Source organism: Grampus griseus (genome assembly GCF_964374135.1).
Source record: "Grampus griseus genome assembly, chromosome: 12".
NCBI lineage: Eukaryota > Metazoa > Chordata > Mammalia > Artiodactyla > Delphinidae > Grampus > Grampus griseus.
The window spans coordinates 23040219-23065079 of NC_139006.1; the positions used below are offsets into that span (position 1 = coordinate 23040219).

Sequence of the window (24861 nt, forward strand, 5' to 3'; positions counted from 1 at the left end):
TGCAACTGGGGTGACGGGAAAGCCTGCCACATCTGGGATGCAGGAGAGGACCTTGGACACAGAAATGTCATGTGATTTTTGCCTGACAGCCTCAGGCCATCTCTTTGGTGCTGGTATGCAGTTTTTTTCTTGCCAAACTATTCAAACACTGTTGGGCCAGGAGTGCCTCGTGGCGCTGGCTTATGGCATTTGGTTTTATTTAGTTTGCTTTTTATAGCAGCAGAACCTCTGCTCAGACTCTGTGCTCCATCACTCGTGGTGGATGGAGGGCTGGGGACCCAAGGACCTCACCTGGCTCACCAGAAGATCCCACCTTCCCAAGCCTCATCATGCTCTTGTCTAAAACAGGCTCTGGGAGATCGAGAAACCTCTTATTAACTGGAGAAGATGAGAGCACAGAATCTGAGAGTGGGAAAGGGACCAGAGCTGGGCTTCTTGCTGGTAAAGCACCTGGATAGTGGGGCTTGCGGAGGCTTCCGGTCCCTGGGAAGGGCCTGGGCAGCCAGGATGCTAATGCTTTGCAGCAAGGACCCCTTTTACACGTACGTCTGACCACTCACTCCCGGGGACGTCACCTGGGTGGCCAGCACTCCACCCTGTGGGACAGTAGTACAGGCGCAGGGATCCAGAGCCAAGGGCCGAGCCACCCTGGGGTTGGGTCTTCAGAGGTGCTGGGGGCCAGTGGCCTGGCCCAGCCAGAGGGCAGGGAGCAGGATGAAGGGGGCAGGGCAGCAAAGCCTGGGCTCCCAGGCCCAGGCTGAGGGCTTCATTGCCACCTAGAGTCAACCACAGAGGCACAGCCATCTCAGCGGCTTCCTCGGCTCACTTCCAGGCATGGGCTGCCCTGCTGGGTGCAGTGCGGCCAGCAGCGGTCCTGACTGTGGGCTGTGGTGTCCAGGAGGGCCAGCCATTGAGAAATGAAGCCTTCACTGGCCAGCTACTGAGTTGCATTTGGGGTGGGGGAGGAGGGGGGTTGGCAGCCAGCCTTCAGCTGTCCCCTTGGTGAGACACAAAGATGGAGGAAAAACCTGATGGTTCTCCAAGAAGCAAGTCAGAGTCTAGGATGAGCACCCTGGGAGGGCAGCTCCACCCTGCACCCCAGTATGTTCATTCCACCTCCCTCCAGCTTTGCTTCGGTCCCAGCCCCCATCAGAGCCGGAAAGAACCCAAGTTGAAGGTGGGCTGGATCACAGCAGGCTGGGGGTGGGGAGACACTGGGAATTCCCCGGAGACTCAGTCACACCCACTCAGCTCTGTGTAAGGCTGAGCGCGGCTCTTCCTCCTGATGGTTGTTCCTGCCGGCTCTCCGTTTCTGATTTTCCCTCCAAATGCAGTAGAACAGCCCTGGAGGGCTGATGCTCTGTCAGAACTGAGACTCTCAGCCCTGCCCGTCCTTCCTCCCAGCTGTTTACAGCTGGCCCTGCCCATCCCTGCTGACCCCCTGCATGTGGAGAATGGGGCTTCCCTGCTCTTCAGGCCTGAGGCTGTGCTCCCTGCAGGCCCTGGCGCTCATGCGCATGTCCTCCAACCACGATGCCAGGTGTGGGTGAGCCCTGGGATGGGGGGGACCTTGTCAGGAGGGACACAAGGGCAGCTTCTGCAGGTAGGACCCTTCCTCAGTGGACACAAGCTTATCCTCAGGGTTCTCATCCTCATTTTCTGCGAACAGGGGATGGGGTGTCCGTCTGAATCCTCAGCGTGGCCTATGCACCAGGGTTCCCCTTCCTGCTCGGCCACAGAGCCAGGTTGGCCCACAAGGAGCTGAGACGGTGATGGCTGAGGTGGGTGGCTCTCTGCAGTCACCTCCAGCACCGCCCTTCCTGGGGGCGGCGGGCAGGGTCAGGGGACAGGGAGGGGTGCTAAGGGGTTGGAGAGCACAGGCACAGGGGCGCCCAGGGTCTTCATTGCAGTGGGGACTGTCTTGTTGCCTCGAGACTCTGAATCTTCTCCTCGGAGGCCTTGTCGGGGAGCAGCACCTCCACAGTGTAGCTGACCTTCCTGGCATGCATCAGGCTGTAGGTGTTGTCAAAGCGCAGGACGTCTGCAAGGACGGAGAAGTAAGCAAGCAAAGCGAGCCTGGCACATCTGCACGCCCAGTGCCCTTGGGAGTGGGCCGCCCAGAACTGTGGGTGGGGCTGGAGGGTCTGCCCCAGCCCATCACTCCCGACTATCTCCTTGGCCGATGCTTGTGCCAACCAAAGGAATAATGGTAACCACCAGCAGCGTGCATCAGCCCCGTCTACGGGCACTGCATCGGTGCTCACAGCTCCCTGAATCCTCAAAGCAATCCCACAGAAGGCACTATCACCCCCATTTTATGGATAAGGAAATGGGCTTAGAGGTTGGTTAGACTTATGATTCCAGAGCAAGGGAGGGGAGGGACTGGGATTCCCTTATCCTGATGTTCCAACCCAGAGGGGAGCCCTGCTTTCCCCAGAAGAGAGGGCTGAGTTCCATCAGCCACATTCTCATCATGCCTTTTTTAGAGGCATTTTGTTTGACACCAAGGTCCAACATGAATGCTGGGACGTGGTGACTCATCCAGATTTCTCTGTCTCCACCCTTCTAATTCTCCCTTTGCCACGAAGATGAACTAGATGTGGATGAACTAAAGCATTAGCAGAACTCATTCTCTTCTCCAGGGGAGATCAGCTTTGGGTTTCCCTTCTCCTAGCTCTGTTCCCCACAGAGGTGGGAGGTCAGCAGTGGTCCTGGGCAACGTCGCTTCTGCTAAAGTGGACCAAACTGCACCTGGCCTGGGAGGCCTGGGAATGGGGGAACAAAAACCTGGAAGAGTCATCTCCTCAGGATTCCCAAAGTGGGGTGGTCACACATGTGGACAGGCTGGGAGCCCTGATGCTGAGCCCATGGCTGTTTTCCAGCTGTCTCTTACTTAGCCTGTTGAGTGCAGTGAGGGGGCTTTCCAGGAGCTGAGTCCACGGCTGTGAACCATGCTCTCCACCATGTGTCTCTGCCTTTGTATCCACACCTGGGGGCCACTCATAAGATCCAACACCTGAAACCAATGTCCCTGGTGCCTGTGGGATCTAGGAGCTAGCGCAGACTCCCACACCCTCCCTGAGATCTGGAAATAGGAGCAAACAGAGAGGTCAGACTGGCAAGAGACGTCAGATCATTTCTCCGCCATGAGGAGGAAATGACTCCAGCGAACCCTATAGATCTTACTGACGCCGGCCTGGAGGCAGGTGAGGCTCCCGTCCTCGGGCACCAGGTGGGTGTTGTAGCGCTGGCTGGGCAGAACCTCCATCATCTCCCCGGCCCGCTGCCACTCCCCCATCTTGGTCTTCAGGAAAACTCCGAAGCCGATGTCCACCTCGTCCGATGCGAACTGCCACCTATAGGGGACAGGGCCCCACTGACAACCACCTGCCTGGGCTCCGGGCCCCTCCCAACCATGCCCAGGTGTGGAGTGGCCGCCATCCCTACCTGAGCACACAGCCTGGGAACAGGATCTCGTTCTCCACCTGCAGGGAGGAGCCTTGGCCCACGGTCACCTGGTGCTTGTACCGCACCCTCACCTGGTTGCGCAGGTAGTAGCTCCTGGGCACCTCGCCCCCGTAGTTGATCTGTGGGCGAGGGTGGGTGAGAGGGCACTAGACCATGGCTGTCTCCCCTCCCTCCCCATCCTCTGGGCACCTGTACCTTGGTCAGGCACTTGGGGTTGCCATCGGTGTCAGTCATGGTCCCCCCAAACTCCACAGGCAGCTGGTCGGGGCTGGTGAACTTAGGCAGCTCTTGCTTCCAGCTGTCTGTGGGGGCGAAAGTGGGGTTCCATGTGGGATCGGGGAGGCTCGACTGAGGGCAGTTGGGCCAAGCCCAGGGCTGTCCTGTGCCATATGGCTCCCTCCCCCTATTTCCCACATCCTCCTGGTGCCCCCGGGGACGGACCCCTCCTGGCCCCTCTGCCCTCTGGCAGGTGGACTCATTGGCCTCAACGTTGATGCCATAATGGAGTGGGTCCTCCAGAGCAGTGGGTCTGGAGGAATGGATCCCCGAGCCTGGTGCCCTCGGATGCAGGAGCTGTCAGGTCTGCAGAGGGGCAGCCCCCAGCTCAGGCTCTGGGCTGCAGAGGAGGCCAGAGCTGCTCACTCATCTCCAGGAATCACCACCTTCCTGTGCATCTCCTCAGTTATGTACGGCTTGATCAGGTTGAAGGCCACTGGGAACAGCTTGGAAGCTGAGAAAGGCACTGTTTCAGGGTCTCCTGGGGTCTCAGTTCCCTGCCTTGTTGCCTCCACATCCCCTGCCCCCCACTCAGCATATCCCGGGCTGGTTCACTCACCTCTCACAACAATTATATTCCTCAAAATCTCAGGGTAATTTGCCTCGAGTGCTGTGAGAAACTGTGAGGCCAAACTCAGGTCAGTGCACAAGCTACAGGTGCCTAAATGCTGCCCCCTTAAGGCTCCCAAGGCCCCCCAGACACCCAGAACCCACCCAGACAAGAGAAGCCGCTGCTTTCCAGTTTGTTGGGTCCCAGTCACAGACCCTCCTGAAGCCACTAGTGCAAAATTCTTGACAGATTTCAAGGGGGTGACCCCACCTACTGCAGAGTAAGAAAATCCCCCTCAGGACTCTGGAAGGTTCCCCTCCATGTGGTTTAGACAATAGTTCAGCTTCAGAAACAAAAACTTTTAGCATAAGAAAGATTCAAAGTTGTAAGACATACCTTTTTTTTCTTAATTGGGATAGAATTTACATACCATAAAGTTTACCCTTTCAAAGTGTACGATTCAGTAGTTTTCAGTATATTCACAGAGGTGTGCAGCCATCACCGCTGTCTAGTTTCAGAACATTCTCATCACCCCAAAAGGAAGCCCGTACCTGTTAGCAGTCACCACCCCCACCCTTTCCCTCTCCCTGCAGCCCTGGTTAACCACCAGTCTGCTTTCTGTCTCTATGGATTTATCTATTCCGGGTATTTCCTATCAATGGAATCACACCATATGTGGCCTTTTGTGTCTGGCTTCCTCAATTTAGTATGTTTTGATGATTGTTAAACTTTTTTAAAGTTTAGGTTCTCTGCTATTCTGGGTTGACCAGAAAGAAAAGAAAAGGCAGGCTGGCTGCCCCGGGGGGCCCAGGTCTTGTCAGGGCCTCCCTTCCCTCCTTAGGGCTCTCAGAGCAGACTTGCTTCCAGCCGCCTCCCAGACAAAGCAGCAAATGGGATGGGGGGAGGGGCTCAAGCCAAGGGCAGCGGGTGGGGCCGGTAGGGAGGAGCGGGGAGGGAGTATGAGAGGGAAGGGCATCGACAGGGACCCTGGCAGGCCTGGTGACCATGTCCAGCAGGTCACCTGTTGTTGTGACCTGCTGGACTTGAAATGGTGACATTGGGGTGATGAGTATGATTTAGCACAGCCCCAAGAGATTGTGGGTTTGAAAATATCCCTGCAAACAGCAAGTAAGGAGCTGCAAACCTGTGGGCGGAGCGAGGACCCCCCCATACACACTCCACATCAGCAAGCGAGGGACAGAGGCCCAGGAGGGCTGACACCTTGCCCCCCTTGGTGGGGTTCCCTCACCTCCTGGGCAAACTCCACTCCTGGCTTCCACAGATGCCTCTGGCTCAGCCCCTCGAAATCGAAAACAGCTATGATTTTCTCCACGTTCTTCCCCAGGTGCAAGGGAATGATGGGAAGTGAGACCCCCATGAGGGTCAGTGCCCCCCACACCCCACCAGAGGTGGGGCCGGGCTTGAGCCCAGGGCACTGGCCTGGCTTATCCCGGCTCCGCCTGGCGTGGAGGTTTCACGCCAGGAAGCCAGGTGCAGGGGGATGGGGCCGTCCCAAGGGGCGCCCTTCCCACATCTGTCCATGGGAAGGCAGGTCGCCATGCCTCAGTTTCCTCCTCTGTCCAGTGCGGCTGAAATACCTGTCTTTCTCCATCAAATGAGGCCACAGAGAGCAGCGTGGCCTGGTGCGTGGAGCTGGGCTTTGGGGCAGTGAGCCCCAGTGTGGACCACTTAGCGGGTTACTGGCCTCTGAACCCTGTGTACGCTCAGAGGTGCTGGGAGGAGCCGAGGAGACCAGGGAGGTAGGTTCTGGGTGCCCAGTGCTGGGGGCTGCCTTGGAGGCTGCCAGGCTGTGGCTGCCCTGGGGGCTGGGAGGGCCCCGTGGGACCCTTGCCTCCTTGCTCCGCTGCTCGCACACTCCCTCAGGGACAGCCCACAGCTCTGGGACTTGGCCCTGAGCAGCTCTTGTCTGGAGATGGAGAGGAGGAGGCCCTTGAGGTCCAGGCCTCTGATGATGTGGTACCACATGGAGCTGCCCTCGTTGTTGTGGCCACAGGTGCCGTTGGCGTTGTATAGCCTGACAACCTGGATGCACGAGAGAGAGGGCTGGGGAGGGGGTGTGGGTTTGAGGGAGACCTGGGTTCCGAGGCGGCTGGGGGGCCGGGGATCTCACCTCTGGAGGCTGCCATGCAAGGATGTTGTGCAGATCCTGTTGCTTCCGGAACTTCACCTGCTACAGAGACACGGGAGGAGCCGAAGACCCCCCCGAGCCAAAGGCCTCTGCAGGGACCCAGGGACACTTGGCCAGGCCCCTCTGCCTGCAACCACTGAGGGCCTGCCAGGGCATCTGGGGCTCCACGGGCACAGAACTGGGGATGTGGACAGGAGTGGGACAGAGGAGACGTGGGTCTGACATGGATGAGGAGGGAAAAAAATCTCAGAAAGGAACGGGTGAAGCCAGCAGGTGCAGCTGCCTCTCCCTGCATCCTTCCACCTGCTTGCCACCCTCCATTCCCCACATGGTCTCCCAGGGAGTTCTGGGAGTCAGACTTCACCCCCTAGCTTCCAGTCCTCCTTAGTCAAAAACCTAGACTCCGATGGTGGCCTGCAGCCCCACCCCACTGCCACCACCATGGGCCTGCGCCACCCATGCAGCTGCATCTCTCCCCTTTCTCTCTACAACACAACCTCCTGTGCTCCTGGATTGCTCCAGCTTGCCTCCACCTCAGGGCTTTTGCACGGCTGTGCCCTCAGCCTCCGATCATCACCTGCCTGCCTCCTTTCAGGCATTCGTGACACAGCCAAAATGTCACCCTTCAGCAAGGAAGACCTCCCTGACCTCCCTCACTTCCTTCCATCCCACTGTCTTTGTTAAACTTTCCACTCTCAGGAAGCGTCTTGTTTACTTATTTATCTGGTTTCTTTTCTCTCTCTTTCTACCACTGCACTCTCCCCAGTGCCAGCACCAGCTAGACTCACCTTTGGGGCTCAATAAACAGTCATTGCATGAAAGAAAGAAAGAAAAAGAAAGGAAGGAAGGAAGGGAGGGAGGGAGAGAGGGAGGGAGCGAGGACGGAGGGAAGACAGGAAGAAAGGAAGATCTCAGAAGACTTGGGGTAGGAAACAGGGCCGGTCAGGGAGGCGTTGCCCTCACCTTCCGCAGCATGTCATCGGATTTCTCCAGGTCAAAGCTCCGAGCTGCAACAAGGGGACAGGCTGTTGTTGTAGAATCCTGGGGGCCTGTTCCAGGTGTCTGAAGAAAGAGGCCCCACTCCACCCTCCCACCCGCTTTGCTCAGAGTGTTCCTTTCCTGACATGGGGAACCACAGTGTGGCTTGGGTAAGAGCTGAGGTACCCAGAGCCCCAGGAAGACTTGGGTATAGGCCCCCTGAGTTCCTGGGCTGATGGCAGTGGGTGTGCCCCTGGGCGGGCCTTGGTGATGGTGGTAAGCAGAGAAAGAAGCCACCACCCAGGAGGGAGATAGGAAGAGAAGGTGTCCAGAGAAACAGCACATTGAGTCCCTGTCACACCCACGGCCACTACCAAGGCCTTGGGGACCCCAGCTGTGCCCGCGGCCCTTTTTCTGATGCTCCAAAAAAGTTGTTAAGAGATCAGACCCTGGGACTTCCCTGGTGGCGCAGTCGTTAAGAATCTGCCTACCAATGCAGGGGACACGGGTTCGAGCCCTGGTCAGGGAAGATCCCACATGCCGTGGAACAACTAAGCCCGTGTGCCGCAACTACTGAGCCTGTGCTCTAGAGCCTGCGAGCCACAACTACTGAGTCCGCATGCTACAACTACTGAAGCCCGCGCACCTAGAGCCCGTGCTCCGCAACAAGAGAAACCACTGCAATGAGAAGCCTGCGCACCACAACAAATAGTAGCCCCTGCTCGCCGCAACTAGAGAAAGCCCGCACGCAGCAACGAAGACCCAACGCAGCCAAAAATAAATAAATAAATAAATTTATTTAAAAAAATAATAAAAGTGCAAAAAAATCTCAGTGATCATTTTTATATTGATTACATGTTGCAGTGATACCAATTTGGCTCTGTCAGGTTAAATAAAATATATTATTGGGAATTCCCTGGTGGTCCGTTGGTTGGTACTCGGCACTTTCACTGCTATGGCCAGGATTCAATCTCTGGTTGGGGAACTAATATCCCGCAAGCCGTGCTGCATGGCCAAAAAATAAATAAATAAAATATATGATCAAAATTGATTTTACTTGTTTCTTTTCCCTGTTCTCACGTGGCTACTAGAATATTTGAAATGACACATGTAGCTTGCATTTGTGGTTTGTGTTATGTTTCTATTGGACAGCGCCAGTGTGGACTCTGGCCACCAAGACCCTCAGAGTTGAGAAGCGACCCGGGAATGCGGAGCTCAGAGGAACCTCAGGGGCCTTGGGGGCTACCTCTTCTGGGGCAGAAGGAGAAATTGAGGCAGGTGTAGGGCTCTCTCCCCCACCTCACCTGGCCTAGCATCCTCTCCTGCGATGGGCTCAGCTCACCCTCTTGCCCGCTCATTCTCCCTTCAGTGGTGGGTATGGGGTCCAGCTGGCTGGTCCCGAGTGCAGGCCCCGCTCTGTGGCTCCCTGCAGACCACCTGTCTTCTGCCCAGCTGGCAGCCCCGCCCATGCCTACCACTGCCCAGAAGCCCCGCCTCTTCCTGCCAGGCTTCTTGTCCCTACATGGCAAGGTCCATTCCTTGCTGGGTGCCTAAGGCACCAAACCTTGACCTGACTGGCCCAGATTCAAATCCTCATGTGTGAAATGAAGACAGCGATCTTTGCCCCACAGCATGTTGAAAGTGACACCGCCTGTTGTCACGCACACAGGGGCTGCTCTCTACCCTGCCTCTCAGTCCTCACCCTCTACTCCTGCAGTCCCATCAGATGCTTCCTTGAGCCAGGAAGGCCACCACTCACACCCAACAGAGGCTGAAACCACTGTCATTGTGCCCCGACATGTCCCAGGCTCCAATTACCACCCCACGTGTCTGGAGCAACTGCCCATGATTCATCACAGCCTTTAGGGCATGTGGCATCGGGGGTGAGGAGAGACTTCCCAGACCCAGACCCAGCAGGTGGATGGATGTGCAACCCTGAGCTGGGCCACACCCAGCCTTCAGGTGAGGGGTGACAGGAGACTCCTGGCTACAGTCAGCTCCCCCACCCCTGGACAAGCAGAAAGCCAGAGCCCAAGACGAGGACACGTGGGATCATGCTGCATGAACGGGACCTGCACACAACAGGCACTTGTCTGAGATAAGCACTCCAGTGCAAGGAGCTTATTCCGGAGGTGATCCGGGGAAACACAAATAGGAGAGTGAGGAAGTGAGACAGAGGTGGGGAGGTGGCTGTACGGGGAAGTAATGAAGAAAATAAGGACAAGTCGATCCCAATGGGGATAATGGGAGACAGTGTGGAACGCTCACCTCAGAGTCCCGCCCAGGGTCTGAGGGTCTTTAGACACCTTTGCTTGAGGGCTGCTCCAGGGGCTGACGATTCTGCTGGCACCTGTGGCCCTGGAGGCTGGAGAAAGGCCTCGGGGGGTGGTGAGGTTGAGGGGATAAGGGCAGGGGACACGGGCAGGGCACCAGCAGCTTCACCTCTAATCTGGGACCACGTGTTGGGCTTTGTGCCTGCTTCTCGGACAAAGGCATCCCTGCTCTGTGAACCCCTTACTGTTCCTCCCGGAGCCTGGAAGATGGAAGTGGAGTGCCCGAGCCGTGCAGCAGTTGGGTGACAATCAGGACCGTCTGAACTTGGAGCTTACTCAGGACTCTGTCTCTCACATGCCGGCGCCAGGCAGAGCACACACCTGGGGCGCCTCGCTGAGCCCGAGATGCTCCCTCCTTAGCCTTGCACGGGAGTAACTGGAGTGGATCTGCCTCTCTTGTAGGGCGAGGTCTCCCTAGAACCCCACAGACCCATAGGCTAGAGCTTTAGCCACAAGGGGCAAGTGTGGGCCACCCTCCCCTGCTCCTTCCCTGGCTCAGGCCCCCATTCCTCTCCCTGGTTCCCCACCCCAGCACCTCCGAAGCCCACCTTTGAGTAGTCCTGCGCCTCCTCCAAAGCCTCCCTTGGCTCCTTGTCACTCTCAGGAGAAACTGCAAACTCCGTAGCCTAGAGCGCAAGATCATTTGCTGTCCTTCCTGAGTGGATTTCTCCTGCTCTCCTCCTTATTCCAGCCCCCTTGCCTCTCCACTATTACCTGTCCAGTTTTTCTTATGCTGTTCTCTCTCCCTGGAATGCCCTTCCTTGCAACACCCTGCATCCAATCCCTGCCTCCCTCAAGGCCTATAATCAAAGCCCTCCTCTTCTGCAAGGTCTTTTCTAATTGGTTTTATTTGCTGGGAAGTGAGTCCCAGTCCAGTGAATGCGGCGGGCACGGGGCTTGCACACAGTAGGCACTTGTCTGAGAAAAGCACTCCCACTGTGGCACGCTGTACACAGTAGGTACTCAATAAGAGTTTGCCAAAGATGTGATGTCCAGGGAAGCTGGGAGTGGCCACCTCTCCTTTTTCAGTTCTTATATGGCTCTCTGTGCTCGTGGGTGCCCAGGGCCACCCACTCTCCAGACTCCCTGCCTCTACCTGCCCGTGTCAAGACTTACCTGACCTGTGTCCCGCCCCAGTGTCATGTGAGCCTTCAGCTAATGAACTCATTCCAGCACTTGTGTGCCTTGGCTAATCTATTATCTTTCTCAGGGACACAGGCCCCAGTCAGTTAGGACAAGTATGAAGAAGGCCCTCAAGGGCGAAATAGCTCCCTTTCTCCCCTCTGCCCTATTTTCACTCTCTCTTTTTTACCTGTTCCCTCCCTCCCTCCTTTCTTCTTTTCTCTCTTCCTTCCTTTTTTCCTTTCTCCCTATTTCCTTTTTTTCTGTCCTCTTTTTTTTTGGCCACACCACATGGCATGAGGGATCTTAGTTCCCCAACCAGGAGTGAGACCAGAGACCCCTACAGTGGAAGCACAGAGTCCTAATCACCGGACCACCAGGGAAGTCCCTTTCCTCTGTCTTTCAACATTTATTAAGAACTGACTGTGTGCCAGGCACTGGTCTGGGCACTGGAGGCCTATTGTTTCCATAAGACCCGGGCCGCATCCTGGAGGGCCTCTCAGACAAGCAAATCCACGGCTCTGGCCCTGGGCAAGCAGAGCTGAGATGGGGAGCCTGGTGGCCCTAAGCTAGCTTGCGGGCTGGGCTGTCAGGGAAGGACACCCAGAGGAAGAGGCAGAACTTGCTTTGAAAACACGTAGCAGTATTAGGCCTGCAAAAGTAAGGGGGCCTTATAGTAGAGGGAACAGCATGTGCGAAGCCCCAGAGGCATGCAGCTGCCTGGCTTTTCCTCAATGGAAAGGAGGATAGTGGAGGGCTTGGAGCAGAGGACAGCCTCTGGCTACAGGTGGAGGGTGGCTCCTAGGGGCAAGCCTGGGGGAGGGAGGAAAGGAGGGGTTCAGGTGAGGGAGAGATGCCTCACCCAGGAGAGTGTGTTAGTGTCCTGGGGCTGCTGTAACAAAGTACCACAAACTGGGTGGCTTAAAACAACAGTTTATTCTTTCACAGATCTGGAGGCTAGAAGTCTGAAATCAAGGTGTTGACAGTGTCACGTTCCCTCAAGCTCTGGATAGACTCCTTCATTGCCTCTTAGCTTCCGGAGGTGGCCATCACCCTTGGCGTTCCTTGGCTTGTTGCTATATCATGCCAACCTCTGCCTGTCTTCACATGGTGTTGTCCCTGTGTGTCTGTGCCTTCACATGGCATTTCCATCTCTTATCAGGACACCAGCCATATTGGATTAGGGCCCACTCCAATGACCTTGTCTTCACTTGATTATATGTACAAAGACCCTATATCCAGATAATGTCAGTCATAGGGGACTGAGGGTTAGGACGTCAATGCATCTTTTTAAGGGATACAGTTCAACCCATAACGGAGAGGAACATGTGGTTTCACTTAATTTCTCCCAGGGGGCAGCCTTGATCCCTGCCCTGGCTCTCATGTGTCCGGTCTACAGATGCCTGGTCACCATGGGCGCCCCCAGCTCCCACTGGCCAGGAAGGTCAGAACTAGGCAAGACCGAACTTGGTACCATGGCGCCTTCTGCTGCTCAGGTGTAGCAAGAGCAGTCTGGTTCCTGAAGGCTACCCCTGCAGAGCCCCTTGGAGACCTCATACTTCTTCAGCCATGGGACAGCCCTCAGTCCTGAGGCTGAGGTGGCCAACTGGAATGGCGCTGAAGGTCTGGAGGCCGCAAGCACCAGCCTCGGCATCTGACTGACCTAGGTTTGCATCCTGCCTCTATGGCTGCTGGCTGGGTGACCCTGGGCTGGTTGCTCTGCCTCTCTGCATGTCAGTCACCTCCTTGGGGGAGCAAAGGGAATTGTGCATGTTCCCACATGGCACAGGGCTGAGCACAGAGTGGTTGCTCAGTACCTGGCAACTACTCATTATCAAAGTATTAATTACATTAATAAAGGAGTTAATAACTATAATGCTTTTAAAACAAACCAGGCAGATAGTAAATGCTGATGAAGTAATTTATGTTCTTAGCATCTACTAACTGCCAGAACTGTTCTCCTTGGATCTTGAAAGGACCTAAAAGGGCCAGTATTAATAATAATAAATAATGTAATTATATATAATATTATTATGGGCATTTCTAGGCCCTTAGGGGTCCAAGGAAATAGAATTATGGGGTTCCACAAACCCAGGAAGCTATCATATTGCACTGAGTCACGTCTCTTTGATTAATAAAAGGAGGGAGAATTCTCTAATAAATGTGGGGTCAGTTACATCTTTTCCTGCAAATAGTCTTAGATGTTGTCAGTTTTATTTATTTATTTTTGCTTATTTTTCTCCCTATGAATTAAATAAAGACTCCAAGGCTGTGCTAATTTCTTGCCACAAGGAATATTATGAGGGTGTAGGCAGTGGTCCCAGAGGGTTGGTGGGGTCAAACCTGTCCCATACTGACCAACTGTCTTAGTTGCCCAGGACTGAGGCACTTCCTTCAATGTGGGAACTTTCAGTGCTAAAACCGGGACAGTTCTAGAAAAGTGAAACAGTTGGTCACCCTAACTCCTTCCTACCCTCCTTGGACCAGAAGCTTCCTCCCAGGAGGAAGATTGACTCAAGCCCAGGGAGGTTGAGTGATCTGGCTGACTGATCTGACTTTGAATTCTGACCCTGGCCCTAATTAGCTGTGTGACCTTGGGTAGGTCACTCAACCTCTCTGAGCTTTGATCTATAAGCTAGGATGTTGTAGGTATTCAGATAAGTTATGTAAGCACTTGGCTTGGAACCTGGCACAAACAGGTCTCCAGTAAAGAATCTCCTGGCTGTGGTTTCTGCCTTTCATATCTGGCTGCTGGCTACTGGTTAGAGACTTGAGGAAGGGCCTCTGTTCCCCGGGGAGGCTGACGGAAGCAGATGGTTAGAGCTGACACACCCCTGCCATGGTTGATCATACCCGACATGCCTTGGTTGCTCTCTGGACATGAGCTCCAGGAGGGTCTAAGCCAACTTGCTGACTGCTGTCTGCTCAGGGCCAGCTCAAGGCTGGGGCGCACTACAGACATCTAATGAATATAAAATGTTTTTTGGATTAATTAAACTGAACTCCAGGGTGGAAGGGGAAAACCCAGGACTTAGGTAGGGTTAGAGCACAAGCAGATGGTGAGGCAGCCTGGAGTGGTCAGTAGGGGAAAGGGGGCAGGCAGGGATGGGTGAACAGACATTGGCTATGGAAAGGGTTTGGGTTCCCAGAGAGATGGCTTAGTACTGGGTCTGGTACATCTTGCAACATGACCTCAAGCATTTCCTTCCTGCTCTCAGAATGTCAAATCCCACATGTGTAATATGGGATGGTAATTGTGCCTACCTCAAAGGATTATTGTGAGGACTAATGAGATTGCACGAGGAACCGTTAGCCTGGGCCCTGGGCCTGCTGTTCACGGCTCCACCAAGTTCTCCCCACCTCCCTGTTACACACACACACACACACACACACACACACACACAATCTTCCAGGTCTTGGTAGCTCATGGGACCCCTTCAACCACACAGGGCTTCAGCATGTGACAGATACACACCAAACCCTGCCATACCACTGGGCTCTGCCCCACAGACACGCTCAGGTGCCCATCATGCTCCCTTGGGTTCCCCCAATCCCGACCAGTCATCCCACACACACCAGGGCCCCGCCAGTCAGCACCACTGAGGCTGATTAACAAAAACACATCAAATTCTTTTACTTCTGAAGTCTCCCCTTTAAGGGGAGCCAGAAAATAGAACATTCTTTTTTGGAGGGAAGGGGATTTAATTTAAAAAACGAAAAACCAAAAACCAAAAACTATAATTAGTCAAATACTGATCTCAGGCCCTGTGTGCAGTGGGCCCAGTCCTTGGCTGGTCGCACCCCTGCAGTAGCCCCGCCTCACCCCAGGGGCTGGGGTGGCACCAGGAGGGCCGTGGGGGGAGGCCAGCGGGCCCCTGCTCAGCCCTCCTCCACGGGCGGGCGTCACCACTGCAGGAAGTCCCGGATGAGCTTCCAGAGCTTGGTGACCCACAGGTTGACACCCAGGTCCATCAGGTACTGGATCTCGGGTGTGAGCATGCGCCGACAGAGCTGCGCGTGCCGCTGCCCAATGCTCTTCTTGAGGTTGTAGCCCAGGATGGATTTGGTGCCCAGCGGCTGCCAGGGCTGCATGGCCGAGTCCTGGATGGCGGTTGCGTCCACCGCGTGGCCGCCGTCTATGCAGATGCGGCGCATGCGCTCGTTGGCACGCCTCAGGGCGGCCACCTCGCGGGCCATGCGCTCGCGCCCAAAGGCCTCCACCTTGCGCCAGAAGCTGGCGTTGAAGTGGCGGTAGAGGCGGGCGTCCAGCACGTTCCAGGCTGTGGCGCGCCGGTACAGCTCGCCGGAGAGGCGCGGCACTGCCGAGGCGCGGCGGGCATTGAGCTTGAAGTAGAGCACGTCCTCCAGCTCCCAGCACAGCAGGTCCTTGAGCAGCACTAGCGACTCGTCGAAATACTCCTGCAGGAGCACGAGGTGGAAGCGGCGCTCCACCTCCAGGATGTGCTCCTGCACCTGCGGGCTGCCGGGGTCCAGGTCGCTGTCGTAGCCCAGGTCGAAGAAGAGCAGGTTGTGGAGGTAGTGGGCGTTGTAGCCGTGGGGGTCGTAGTAGCGGTCTGGGTCCTGCAGGAACTTGGCCAGCTTGTCGCGGCCCGAGAGTTTCCACGTGAAGGGCACCACGGAGCCAAAGTAGTGGAAGGAGGACTCGAAGAGGCGGGCGGGGTCACGGAGCACAGTGATGAAGGTGGCGTTGGGCGGCACCAGGCCCCGGACCTCGTCGTAGTGGAAGCGCATGTGGTTGCAGATGATGTTGAAGCAGGCCCCGGGCCGGTAGTCCTGCACCAGGCTGCGTGCGAAAAAGGCCGGGTAGTCGAAGTCGTTCCGGCCGTTGGGGAAGGCGAACTTGAGCCCGTGCTTCTGGCCGAAGCGGAACAGGATGTTGAGCAGCGTGCTGCTGGCCGTCTTGTGCGTCTTCATGAACACGATGTCGCGCCTCGGCTGGCAGCCTCCCACCGAGCCGTTGGCCGGGGTCAGTGCCTCTGGCTCACTCAGGGCCGGGGAGCAGGGTGCTGCGCCCTCGGGGGTCCTGCTTGGGATGGAGTGGTGGCAGAGCCTCAGGACTTAGCACCCTGGGCTCTGCTACCCCAGGTCTAGAGAGCGGGCTGCTGGGGGTGGGGTGTGTGGCAGGGGAGCCCAGGGACCAGATGGGCCTGCATTCAGGCTGCAAGGCCTAGGTCAGTTGTTTGGCTTCTCTGGCCTTAACTTTCCTCATCTGTGAAACGGGGACAATAAGCCTGTTCATGGTGTTGCTGTGAGGACAATAACACGTCTCATTCATGGCCACTGTTAAGTACATTTATCATGAATTAGCATTAGGTAGGACCACATGAAACTTTGCAGGCCGAAAATGGTCAGTTATTAGCAGTTTCCTCTAGTTCAACTTAATACCTCCAATTAAGGGCACAGGCTGTGCTGCGTCCTGGGCAGAACAGCCCTGTGGGGAGGTGGGGTGGACTCATGCTTAGGAGCCAGGCTTGGAGGCAGACAGACCTCAGTTTGAATCCAGGCCTGTGCCAGCTGTGTGCTCTTGGACAGGTCCTCCCCACCTCCTGGCCCCATTGGAGCCCACCGTGCAGATGGTGTTATTTGATTCTTATGCTCCATGTCAGGCTCTGTTACTATACCCACTTCACAGATGAGGACACTGAGGCCTAGGGTTCCACAGGGTGTTCTGCTCTCAGTGGGATTTCTGCCTGGCACAGCATGATGAAGGGCACAGGGTGGCCACCCAGGAGGTAACCGTGGTCACGGGGGCAGGAGCCAACCCTCCCCCACCCCCAGCCCTCAGCTGCCCAGCAGGGCCACTCACGTGGAGGCCAGGCCAGTGTGCAGCGGGGGGACGGCGTAGGAGTACAGCAGTAGCAGGAAGCTGGTGAAGAGTGCTCCCAGCACCAGCCCCTTGGCCATGGACTCCCAGCGCTTCTTCTGTGGCAGCGGCATCTCAGACACCTGTGGGGAGTACAGAGCAGGGAAAGCGTTAGGGGGCTGGCCGCAGGGAGCCCCCACCACCATCTCAGGCCTGGCTGGCTTGAGAGGCAGCCTTCAACATTGGGACCTGCCTTTGCCAGCTCTGTGGCCCCCCAGCAGGTCCAGACAGGGACAGAAAGACTCTCGGCTGCAGATGGACCCGCTGGGCAAAGCCAATGCAAAGAGAGGCTAGGGAGTGTGGCAGGGAGAAGGTTCTGCTGCCTAGTTCTGTTTTAACTTTTAAGCTGAGTGGTGGGTACGTGGGTGTTCATTAGTTTATTTTTTACACCTTTTGGGGCTTCATGATGAAATCATGTTGTAAGTAAAAAGGAAAAGAAGACCCTTTCCCAGTGCTCTGTCCCCCCAGGCCTGGGGCCAGGTTTGTCTACAGGGAGGGGCCTGGGCCCGAATCCCTCACCTTTCAGAAGGCCCAGCCAGCCCACCTGTCCCCCGTGCCACCCTTCCCAGCTTCCCAGTGAGGGGCCAAGGCTCCTCATCTCTCCTTACTGGCCCCCGTGCCCATGGGATCTGTAGGGGAGCCAGATGGAGAAACTGAGGCTCAGAGCGAGGAAGGAGAGGGCTCAGATCACACAGCCAGCCCGGCCTCTGCCCACATGCCCATCTTTTCTCCAACTGCCGGCAGGCAGGGTTAACCGGGTAAGTATGAATTTCAGATAAACAACGAATAGGGACTTCCCTGGTGGCGCAGTGGTTAACAATCCACCTGCCAATGCAGGGGACACGGGTTTGAGCACTAGTCTGAGAAGATCCCACATGCCATGGAGCAACTAAGCCCGTGCACCACAACTACTGAGCCTGCGCTCTAGAGCCTGCAAGCCACAACTACTGAGCCCGTGTGCCACAACTACTGAAGCCTGCGTGCCTGGAGCCCGTGCTCCACAGCAAGAGAAGCCACCGCAATGAGAAGCCTGCACACCGCAATGAAGAGTAGCCCCTGCTCATGCGACTAGAGAAAGTCCATGTGCAGCAACGAAGACCCAAAGCAGCCAAAGATAAATAAAATTAAAAAAAAAACCCACAACAAATAAAACTTTTTTTAGTATACACGTGTCCCAAATATTGCCAGGGATATAGTTATACTAAAAATTATTCAATATGTCTCTGAATATCAAATTTAACTAGATGTCCTGGTTTTTTTGTTTGTTTTCAGTTTGGGGGGTAGTAGGTTTTAGGTCTAACTGTGGCAACCCTGTTGGCAGGGGGCTGAGGCCTGAGCTGTAATGGGGGCAGTTCAGGCTAAGCCATGGGGGGTCCAGGAGAGAGCTGGGACTTGGGAGCCTTCCCACTGCCCCTTAGCTACAAAGCCAAGGTCCAAAACTTTCCACTGCTGCTGTGGTGCATGCTGCACTAGGCCCTGGGCCCCAGAGGCCAAGAGAGATCACGCGTGCTGCCCCGTGATCACACGCATGGCACGTCACCACTGACCCTGCAGCCAGAGGTCAGCCAGTCAGCCTGGAGGAGGACCCTATGTAATTCCCCCTGGAAAAGTGACCGGAGGCACCCACAAACCTTTCCCAGAGAATGGGTACTCCAGGTCTGCCTGACTAGCCCCTGAGTTTTCCGCTTCTCATCTAGAAAGTTGTCCTCACAGGAAAGGACATGAAGAAGAAATCTGCAGAGGAAGGAACTATATAAGAGGGAATTTGGCTTCCCTGGTGACAATGACATATCTCTGTTCACTCTTAGGTGGGCAAGGTGGACAGGGTCAAGGGTGGACGAGAGTGTGAGAGAGTCTCCGGTACTCCTATCAAAGGAGGAAGGTACAAGCTCTTCCAATTCCAACTATTCTGCAAAAACACTTGGGCAAAGTCACCCATGCAAGGATGTTCATGGCGGTTTGGTCAGAAAAAGGTTAGAAACAACCTCAGTGTCCATCAGCAGGGCACCTGTTCCACAAACCAAGGCCCCTTCCCAGATGGAGGCATCTGTACCCGCGTAACAAAAAAAAAAAAAAAAAAGGAAAAGAAAAAGAAACAAGGTGGAGCTGAGTGGACTTGCTTGAAAACACACCATGATCTACTAATGTGGAAAAAGAAAGTTCTGGAACACTATGCCCCCAAATCCATATAGGCAATAGGTAAATATACATAGGCCCAGAAAGAAACCACTGTAGGGGCATATTCTAAGTTTTAACAGTGGTATTCTCTGCGTAGCTGGGGGAGGGGTATAAAAGGTAATCGTTTTCTATATTATGCATTTCTGTAAGGGTTGCATTTTTTTTAAGGAGCATGTATTACTTTTAATCAGAAAAAGGCAATAACACGTATTTACTATATTTAAATAGTAGATAAAGCTTGCGAGGTGGGTAAAGTCAGCTGGCGAAGGTCTGGTCACGAAGAGGCCTCAGGAGAGGGGAGGAGCCAACCTGGAAGCCCCGGGCCTGTGTTTCAATCACAGGAACCCCTTGGAGCCTCAGTTTCTCATCTGTTAAGTGGGGAAGCTGGTAGTGCTGGCTTTTCCTGCTGGCAAAACGACTAGCGCATAGTTACCGCTCAAAGAGCGTGGGGACCTGCTCTGGGTTCCTGTCTTTGTCGCCCTCAGGGTAGTCTCCCCCTGAACAAGGAGTGGCTGCCCCCAACCCGACCAAGCACAGACCTGCCCCCTGCCTCAAGTGACCCCACCAGCCTCCTGTTCCTCAGGGGTCCCAGCAAATATCAGGACAGAGCCCTGGGCCAGGCCAGAGCCTCAGATGTGAGCCCCAACCCTGAGTGGGGCCCTGGGCTTCGGTTTCTCTGACTTTAAAATGGGGAGGGATTCGGATTGTTGCCCTCTAAAAAACCCCGGGGCCCACCCCTGCCCCAGGAGCCCCACTCACCAGGACACTTTCTGGAACTCTGGGAGGCGGCTGGCAAGGCTCTGGGTGCAGGTCAGGCAGCAGGGGGCAGACCTGCCTCCCAGGACCACCAATCAGGCTCTGCCTGGCCCCGCCCAGGACCGCCCCCTCAACCCCCATCCCTGCTTCCCTCATTCATTTGTTCATTCCCCAACTTTGGCTTCCTCAAAACCAGCCGGGCCCTGCCCTGATAGGTGCTGGGCCCTGGGCCCTTTCCACCCTCTGATTTCACTTTTTTTTTTTTTTTTTTTTTGCGGTACGCGGGCCTCTCACTGCTGTGGCCCCTCCCGTTGCGGAGCACAGGCTCCGGACGCGCAGGCTCAGCGGCCATGGCTCACGGGCCCAGCCGCTCCGCGGCACGTGGGATCCTCCCGGACCGGGGCACGAACCCGTGTCCCCTGCATCGGCAGGCGGACTCTCAACCACTGCGCCACCAGGGAAGCCCCTGATTTCACTTTTGAGCCCTGCTATGAGCCAGGCCCTGGGATGGGGTCTCCTCCAGAGCATCTCACTGACTCCACCCAGCTATCCTGGGAGGCAGACCCCACTGTCACATCTATTTTGCAGATGGGGAAACCGAGGCTCTGGGAGGTGATGTGACTTGCCCAGGGTAGCAAGGCAGCGGGCAGGGCTGGGATTCGAGTTCAGATCTGTTGGCCTGAAATGTGCATGTTCCTGTTTGTCCATGGCGGCCTCTGCCTGGCATGTCCCAGGCCCAGCCCAAGCCCGTGGGAAGGAGGGTGTGCACAGCTGGATGTTCCATCACAGAAGGCTGAGGCTTGCAGGCAGCTGACGGTCCCAGGTCTAAGTCCATGGGGTACCAAGGACAATCTCAGCCTGGCCCAAGCCTCACGGCCTGTAGCCTGGAAGACAGTGCAGCAAGGAGGCTGAGGCTCAGAAACGGCAGAGCCACCATCAAGGTCACACAGTGCAGCAGTAGCAAAGACAGGGCCAGAACCTGAGTCTCTTTCCTCTGCTATGGTGGTGACAGTCCCAGGCACTCAGGGCAGACCATCCCCCCTCCCTAGCTCACCCTATCTATTCCTCTCCTTCTGGGTTACCCTAGCCACATCACCCTCCGTCTGTGCCAATGGCTGGCTCCTGGCCAGGCCCAGCAATCCTCCTGTTTGGCTGGACCAGCACACTCCAGGGAACAAAGGAGAAACAGGACTCATCCCCCACAGCATGCACACGGGGAAACCGAGCCCGGGATGGTGAACCTTCTTGCCTAGAGCATCACCACCAGGCAGGCCTCAGTCCCAGGGTGTCCTGCTTCCCCCAGGGGCCTGTGCGCGAGACAGAGGAAGACACACTCACCTCCGGCCGTGTCTGGATGCCCCTTTCCTCTCCCTGACTGAGCCACATCTGACTCCCAGGCTGCCTCTGTGGTCACTGGGAAACAGGAACGCTCCAATGACACCCAGGAGTGTGCTGGCTGGCTCCCTCATGCTCTAGTGGGTGTGAATATTCATGAGTTCCCTCCCTGGGGAGAGCAGGTGGCATGTCCCTGTACCCTGCAGGTGCTGCCCTGGCCCTCTGCCCCCTGGGTGGTCCCCAAACCTCTCTGGACCTCAGCAGCCAGGCAGCTCCTTTATCCAATGGCTCAGCAAGGCCCCTGGCGTCCTTGGGCCAAGGACAAGCAGCCGCAGAGCCCGGCAGAGAGCCTGGGACCGGCTTGAAGGCCATGGGAGGGACAGGGAGGCAGGTGAGTTTGGGGAAGCTAATTTCTCCTCCAATCACATCTCATTTAAATCTCACAGCTACCCTATGAGTCAAGTACCATTGTTAGCCACTCCCCAGGTAAAGATACCAAAGCTCAGAGAGGTGAAATCACCTGTCCAAGGTCACACAGTTAGCAAAGAGCAGACAGAACCAGAGTCAAAACAGGGACTTCCCAAACTCTAGGGCTTAAAGATGCCAAGACACAACCTGAGACCAAGATTTGCCTAAAATCTGTGAGAGCCCAGAGAGCAACTCAACCTGGAAGGCCTGCTGGAGGAAGAGTACCTGACCAGGGCTGGGAGGTACTGAGTCTGATGAGATTCCACCTCTCTGACCTCCAAATCCTTTATCAAAGAAGTACAGTACGGAATCCTGCCTGTCCTGCCTCCACCCTGTGTGAGGGATGGTGGCACAGGACACCCTGGACCAGCCTTGAGGAATTTGGGCTGATCAGAGATGCTGATCCTTCCCAAGGTCTCCCTAGGAAGAGGCAGTTCTTGGGGCCAGAGGCCCTCGGGCTCAGCCCAGGCACTGGAATCTCTCGCATCCTGTTCTTTGCTGGGTTCAGGTCTGTTCTCGCTCAGCCTTGCCCATGGACAGAGGGTGCCCAGAAAAGGCCCCCACATCCTTCCGTCAGCACTGATGCCCAGAGCTCCCACCATGGCCCATGCGTGGGGCTCTAGGAACCCAGGTATCACCATCAGTTTTTTAATTAATTAATTAATTAAATTTTTAACATCTTTATTGGAATGTAATTGCTTTAAAATGTTGTGATAGTTTCTGCTGTATAACAAGGTGAATCAGCTATACATATACATACATCCCCATATCTCCTCCCTCTTACATCTACCTCCCACCCTCCTTTTTTTTTTTAACATCTTTATTGGAGTATAATTGCTCCAATTGTATAAAAGTATAATTGCTTTACGATGGTTAGTTTCTGCTTTATAACAAAGTGAATCAGTTATACATATACATATGTTCCCATATCTCTTCCCACTTGCGTCTCCCTCCCTCCCACCCTCCCTACTCTGACGGTCATTTATCCCACATCGAGCACTTTCTTGGATGAGCAGCTGCCAGTCCCTCCCAAGGAGCAGCAGGCATCTGACAGTGTGCTCTGAATGCTCTTTCCCCCAAAGCCCCACCCAGCCGGGGAGCAGCCCAGCAAGCACCCACGAAACAGGGGAGGCCCAGAGTCCTGATCTCCCTGAGTGCTGAACCAGGTCCAGGGCATGGGATAGAGATGTTTTATCTTTTCTGGGCTGAGCTAGCTTGAAGACGGATGCATGGGAGAAAGTTGGGGCAGAGCTGGCATCAAATAGCAGACATGCTGGTTTATGAGCGTGGACTCTGGACCACAGCCCAGTTCTGTGCTCAGGACTTCCCATGCATCACGCACCCTCATAATCTTTGCAGAGAGCCCTTTAGATCCCCCACTTTGTTGTATATAAGGAAGCTGAGGCACAGGGAGGGGACGTGACAAGCCCAGTGTCACAGAGGGGTAAGAACCTCGTCCATGTAGGAGTGGAGTGAAAGCTTTTGAGCAAGAGGTGAGATCGTGGGAAGAGTGGGAAGCTAGTAAAGAAGAGCCACATAAATATTTTATTGACACACATATATATCTGTAACAGTAATATATAGTTTTGAAAAAATTAAACATTGAAAGTTTCATATTTCTAAATATTGTTTTTGTCATAGTAGATCAAGGCCAACAATAAGGAAAAATCTATTTGTTGCTTCTGCTCTTAATATTTCTATTTGGAATTTGATCACTTCCTTTCCTCTTTGATAACAACCCTACTCTAGTAGCCAATGCATGCATTGCATTGTATACATTTTATTCAATTAATTTGATTCAACTGATTTTCATACAGTTCTTTATTAGCTGGCCTTTGGGGTTAGACTTACACAAGCACTAATGCTATGAAAACTTCATTTTAGAATGGCAAATGATCATCTAATAAGAGTTTTGCTAGGAAAATTATTTGAGGAATGCCAGAGGATGCCTAAGGAACATTCGGATCCAGTGACACTCAAAGTAAGAAGCGGAATATAAGATAAACTGGCAAAGATAGAGGGAAATTTCAGTGTAGCATAACATAGGCTTTTACTTTTTTATTATATATTCATTAACATCCAGAAAAACGAAGATGAAATTCTAAAGATGCAAATGCATACTAATGCTCTAATCCTATGTCAACACCAATTAATTTTGTATGCAATTTTTCTTCCAGAAATTTACATTTCCTCTCCCATAAAATTAGTCTAGAGGCTGGACAAGTTACTAGTAACTAGTTTTTCGATTATGATAAGTGACCATAGCCTAAAACTGGCTATAATACAGACATAACACTCTGAACAGCTTCCTATACACTACCAGTTGTAAGGCTTTGTACAGATATGCCTTACCATCTTACAGACATTCAGTTTTAAAATGTAAATGGTACAGGATATTGATAAACCAATTAGTGCTGATGCAAAGCAAATTCCTCTTTTATCTCAATTACAACATGATAATAGTTCAAGATAGTTTAAGTGTGAGACAAGGGCAACTCAATAAAACAACAGCATCTTGATACGGTAAAGAGGAAAATGTGACTCAATTACTGTTTTAAAAATATCTCAAGGGCTTCCCTGGCGGAGCAGTGGTTGAGAGTCCACCTGCCGATGCAGGGGACACGGGTTCGTGCCCCGGTCCGGGAATAACCCACATGCTGCGGAGCGGCTGGGCCCGTGAGCCATGGCCGCTGAGCCTGCGTGTCCGGAGCCTGTGCTCTGCAGCGGGAGAGGCCACAACAGTGAGAGGCCCGCGTAGCGCAAAAAAAAAATAATAAAAAAAAAATCTCAAGAACTTTGGCTCTTTTCATTGCTTTTATCAAAAGCTATGATATAAAACACTACTCTGATTTTTTACATATTTAGTAAGCAGTTTGGGGAAGTATGAAGAAAACACCTCAATAAAAGCATTTTCTAAAGTAAGAAATGTTTGGGATTAGAAGATGCAAACTATTATATATAGAATGAATAAACAACAAGGTCCTACTGTATAGCACAGGGAACTATATTCAATATCCTGTAATAAACCATAATGGAAAAAGAATATGAAAGGAATATATATATATATATATATATATAACTGAATCACTTTGCTGTACACCAGAAACTCACACGACATTGTAAATCAACTATACTTCAATAAAATAAATTTAAAAAAGGAAAAGAAGAGCCACGTGAAGCCAAGCTTTCCAGAGTGGGAGCGTTGATTGCAGAACCTGCGCCTCCAGCCCTGCCAGAGGGGTCTCTTCCCCCAGTGTCAGTGACGTCGGCTCCGGCTGGTTCTGCCCCCACCGGAAAAAAATTGTTGTAATTATAAAAGCAGCACATGCTCAATGAAAAAAAGTTCAGACAATTACAGAAAAAT

General features: G+C 54.1%; 2 protein-coding genes across 2 annotated transcripts; both read right to left on the minus strand.

Moving 5' to 3' along the window:
• Positions 1-1901: 1901 nt before the first annotated feature.
• On the minus strand, positions 1902-13736 carry LOC309831002 (putative SEC14-like protein 6; the record flags this gene model as incomplete). Its single annotated transcript, XM_082667930.1, has 11 exons — positions 1902-2041; positions 3187-3356; positions 3448-3587; positions 3664-3766; positions 4111-4198; positions 4304-4364; positions 5544-5754; positions 6147-6337; positions 6426-6485; positions 7407-7450; positions 13730-13736. 11 exons carry the CDS (start codon positions 13734-13736, stop codon positions 1902-1904), a joined length of 1215 nt encoding a protein of 404 aa, XP_082524056.1.
• An 841-nt stretch (positions 13737-14577) lies between these two features.
• Positions 14578-16843, minus strand: GAL3ST1 (galactose-3-O-sulfotransferase 1). Its single transcript, XM_082667205.1, has 2 exons — positions 16704-16843; positions 14578-15920 (listed from the first exon to the last, which is right to left on the minus strand). Exons 1-2 carry the CDS (start codon positions 16832-16834, stop codon positions 14780-14782), a joined length of 1272 nt encoding a protein of 423 aa, XP_082523331.1. The 5' UTR covers positions 16835-16843; the 3' UTR covers positions 14578-14779.
• Positions 16844-24861: the final 8018 nt, after the last annotated feature.

Coding starts and splice junctions, on each gene's coding strand:
- GAL3ST1 (XM_082667205.1), bottom strand. CDS start 16,834: ATGCCGCTGCCACAGAAGAAGCGCTGGGAGTCCATGGCCAAGGGGCTG. Junction 15,921..16,703: donor CACACTGGCCTGGCCTCCAC/GTGAGTGGCCCT, acceptor CATCCCAAGCAG/GACCCCCGAGGGCGCAGCAC.